Below are 4,293 nucleotides of genomic sequence, written 5' to 3' on the forward strand. Positions count from 1 at the left end.
TAATTAACGAACCCCTTCCAGTTTGTAATGAATGGTAGTCCAAGTCCCACGTAATTAATTTCTTCAACCGATCACGGCCGGCCTGCAGGTAATTTACACTTCCAACCTCAACAACCACTATGCGCGCGCCCGCGCGCGCGCACACACATATATACGTGTGTGTTATCAGTTTTGTATTGATCGCATCATCAAATTGCATGCTTTGTAACGTTTATTTTGTGATATAGATTTATGCATGTGTCAGTTGTATAATTAGATAGAGATAGAGGCGGTATTATTACATAATACATTAGCTAGCCCTGTTAGAGATAGTGTTGCATATACAGATTAAATATTGACCAGTGGTGGATCTTTCAAGCTCGCGTATCCCAAAGTCGGCAGGCCTACAATATTTGCTTCACTAGCTACGTACTTAGCTACTTTTAAGCCTCAACTGAAGCTCAATTATATGTGGTCGATTGTGTATACAGGTTAAAGTACTTTCCTGTTACTTTGAATGATGATTTATAATAGACTGATCAATTTTATATGTAAAAGTAATTTGATCCGTCTAAAATTAGGATGCATTAGCTGAATGACAGCAAATCGTAGTTATTAGATATATGTCTATATATCATGAACTTTTTATTATTGCTAGCTTCCAATGCATATTATCTTCCAACTTATTATATAAAGGCCTTGTTTATGCTTATCCGCAGCTCCAAATTAGTACAGGTTAGTTTAGGCAGTCATATTTTGAGTCATGTTAATTCAATTAGGTCGATACAAAATCATTGACTTCATTCTGGAGTCGATATGCAAGTTCCATAAAGTAATCCTTGTTTTATTATTGTATATTGTTAAAGATTTGTTTAATTAGCTAGCTTTATCGTTTAGTTAATCTGCAGTACTAGTTGTCCTTTATTAATTTATAAATAGATACTAAACTGACAGATGGAGTTTACTTGTAGGTGAAGGATCAAATCTCTCAACTTGCACTTAGTTATTGTAGTGATTGCTCTATAAATACTGGAACTCAAAGTCCCAAGTTTCATCAAGCCTCCCTCAACCAATTGTATATGACATGGGAACCTTATTGGATCATTCCAATATGCATAATGAACAAGATGATCAGCGGCAGCTTCCTTATGAGATTGTGGAGAAAATTCTGCTGCAACTGCCGGTGAAGTCCCTCCTTCGTTTCAGAAGCGTATGCAAGCCATGGCTTGCTCTCATCTCCTACCCAAAGTTTGTCAAGTCACACCTCCTTATCCGCTCTACCAAACACGACGACGATGACGATGATTGTGATCGTGATCATGATGCTCACGGCAAAACTATATTGTCAAGAGCACGACTCTTGCTTTCCTCTTTGTCCCTCCTCCAGTCCGTCCACGTACAAGTTCTCAATACCACTACTATTGATGCACCCGCAACGGCAACTTTGCCATCCCGTGGCGACGGTGAAGCAGAAAGTCTAGCAGAAGCAAAGGCAGAAACAGAAACGAAGGCAGAAGCAGCTGGCACGACTGGTGCTAATAGTGCTACTAGGGTCGTGGAGGAGGAACATGAGTACTATGTGACAATGAGGCGGCCGGTCAAAGACATGAAGATTGTCGGCTCTTGTAACGGCCTGGTGTGTTTGGTGGTTGACTTAGAAGATATGATGATTTATAATCCATCCACCAGGCAGGTTCATGCAGCCCCAAAGTTGGCAACAATCTCCGGTAAGGATTACTTCTATGGCTTCGGTTACGATTCGCGCAGGGAAGACTATAAAATAGTGAGGGCCACTTCTTCAAGTAAGGCTGGCGTTTTCGCCACCCAACTTGACATTTATTCTTTGAAGACCAATACATGGAGAGCCAGGTCCGAAACCCTGCCTTTTTACTTTCTGTTCAACCTTGTCGGAACCCTACTCAACGGGGGTCTCCACTGGGCAGTCCGCTGCGGAAAGACTACTGATCAAGCTTCCGCAAACGGTGATGATAAGAGGTCTTTCTCAATCGTTTCTTTCGATATAGCGGAGGAGACGTACCGGCAAGTTTCCCTACCGGGCGACGGCGACAAGAATTTCTCGTTCTATGGTTTGGGGGTTTTAGGAGGGCGGCTGAGTATGCTTCACAGCCCTCATGGGTCTGATTACCAGGTGTGGTTAATGAATGAGTACGGGGTCAAGGCATCTTGGTCTATTTTCACTACCATTCCGCAGAAGATGGATTCTGAATACCTAGGGCTGATGTCACTTCTGAGTATTTTGAAGAACGGGGAGATTCTAATCCTCTTGCATCAAAGGAAACTAGTCATTTACAGTCAGGCAGACAGAAACTTCCGAGCCGTCTTTGCTGGGGATGTACGCTCTTCTCAAGTGGCTTTGTACATGGAGAGCCTTGCTTCACCCACCATAAAATACTCCATGGTCAGATAGCTGATCATATTATCATGTACTTTATTTCATTGCTGTCAAGTAAACATGACGTCAAACTACATTATTTCATTTGCAACAAACTAGGCTTTGAAGCATGTTATTTTAATATTTGCAAAGGAAAACAAATATTATTGACTCTAAGATACAAAGACACCGTGATTAATTTTTTTTTATATAGATCTAGGATTCTCGACGGAGGATAGAGCATCAATTTTAATGTCACGACTCTCGACAGGCCGATGCCGACAGAAACCATCATATGTATATTATTGTTCAATTGCAAGTTGTACAAACTAGCACCAATATATTTATTTGTAATTTGTAAAAATAAAAGGAATAATAACAGAGAATCATAATCCATACGCACCACCCATCTTCTCGATTTTGCAATTTCGATTTTGTCGAATCTCCAATGCGATGACGAGTTAAGTTTCTTCTGCTCTCCGCTTCTTAAGTGTTTTGACTTTGGCTCGCTCGCTGAGCTTCTCGCGCTCTTGGAGGAGCTTTGCCGTGAAATGACGAGAATGCCACTGCTATTATTGAGCTCTACGCCCATGGAAGTCGTCTCAATGTTCTTCAATTGGTGGGACGAGATCAACGAGTCCTCCTGGTGGCAGGGCGACATCTTCTACGCTCTCTGGGCCGCCTATGCCCTCGTTTCCTCTGTCGCTATGGTCTCTCTCTATCTAACTTCATATATTTAGTGCATATGATTCGATTTCATGCTTCTTATCAAAGATTTGAGCAGGAGAAGAGGCAAATCTGAGTTGGGCAGCGTCGAATCTCATTATGGGTGGCAATTTGGAACTGGGTTTGGTGGGTTTGGATCTAATGATGAGGTGTGCATGGGCGGAGACGGCCTTGAGTGGTGGTGGTTCGGGCGGTGCCGATTGAATTGTATCCTAAAAAAAAAAAAGACCAGTAGACCTGGCCCGAACCAGCCTGTTTCAACCAGGCTGAGTTAGGTCCGGTTCATGTATTAAAATATGTTGTAACCATCCTGGCCCGGCCTGTTTATTTTAAACCCGGTCCGGTCCGGTCCCTTGGGCCCGACCTGGCCTGTGCCTAGCCCTAGGATGAATAACCGTAACTTACTATCAATTGTCTTTTCTTTTCTTTTTTTAAGAAAAAAAAATAATGCAAAAGGGGGTTCAAACAGTATAATAAAAAGAAGAAACAAGATAGCAAGCGTTCGCACTTTGAATTTATCTATCGGCTTGTGCCACTTAATAGTAATGACTAATAATAAAAGAACTTTAACGAAAAGTTCTCGGTACTATTCACTTTAACGAAAAACCACATTTTTACACTAAAAAGTCAATCTTAGTACTATTTATTTTGCCATTTATTTTATCATTGTCGTTAAAACTCAAAGTTTTCAAACTCTTTTTATTAGTTTTCTTTAATAATAAAGGAAAACTAATAAAAAATGTTTGAAAACTTTGAGTTTTAATGACAATAACAAAATAAATGGTAAAGTGAATAGTACCAGGTTTAACTTTATAGTGTAAAAATATGGTTTTTCGTTAAAATAAACAGTACCGTGAGCTTTTGGTTAAAACTTCCTAATAATAATGCAGGTTGACTTTGCTTGCACTGATTCCGATGTGTATGTGACCGGTCGTCATGAATATCGTTTTAATGCAAGTTTTGCCATATATAATAATCTGTCATGTTTACCAACTTATCCACTTTGCTAGATATTTTATTTGAGTGGGAGGGAGGGAAAGCACAAAAGGGGACCGAGAGGAAGTGGACCAGCGGTGGTGCCCTGGCCTGACCATGGTGCGTGAGCTGTTAGTCACCAGTTCCCACTTTGACAACTTTATTGTAATTCAAAAATGTCTGTTGGTCTTTTTATTGTTGACTGATTTTCCAATCCCCGT

The 4,293-nt window shown here is 40.7% G+C and overlaps 1 protein-coding gene across 1 annotated transcript; it reads left to right on the plus strand.

Moving 5' to 3' along the window:
• The first annotated feature begins 553 nt into the window (after positions 1 to 553).
• Positions 554 to 2,556, plus strand: LOC126605798 (F-box/kelch-repeat protein At3g06240-like). The gene is made up of 2 exons (XM_050273237.1): positions 554 to 811; positions 951 to 2,556. Exon 2 carries the CDS (start codon positions 1,064 to 1,066, stop codon positions 2,405 to 2,407), a length of 1,344 nt encoding a protein of 447 aa, XP_050129194.1. The 5' UTR covers positions 554 to 811; positions 951 to 1,063; the 3' UTR covers positions 2,408 to 2,556.
• The last annotated feature ends 1,737 nt before the right edge of the window (positions 2,557 to 4,293 follow it).

The sequence above is a fragment of the Malus sylvestris genome, chromosome 15, assembly GCF_916048215.2.
Source record: "Malus sylvestris chromosome 15, drMalSylv7.2, whole genome shotgun sequence".
Lineage (NCBI taxonomy): Eukaryota > Viridiplantae > Streptophyta > Magnoliopsida > Rosales > Rosaceae > Malus > Malus sylvestris.

Excerpts from the sequence above, each read along its gene's own strand:
- LOC126605798 (XM_050273237.1), top strand. The coding sequence starts at position 1,064 with ATGGGAACCTTATTGGATCATTCCAATATGCATAATGAACAAGATGAT.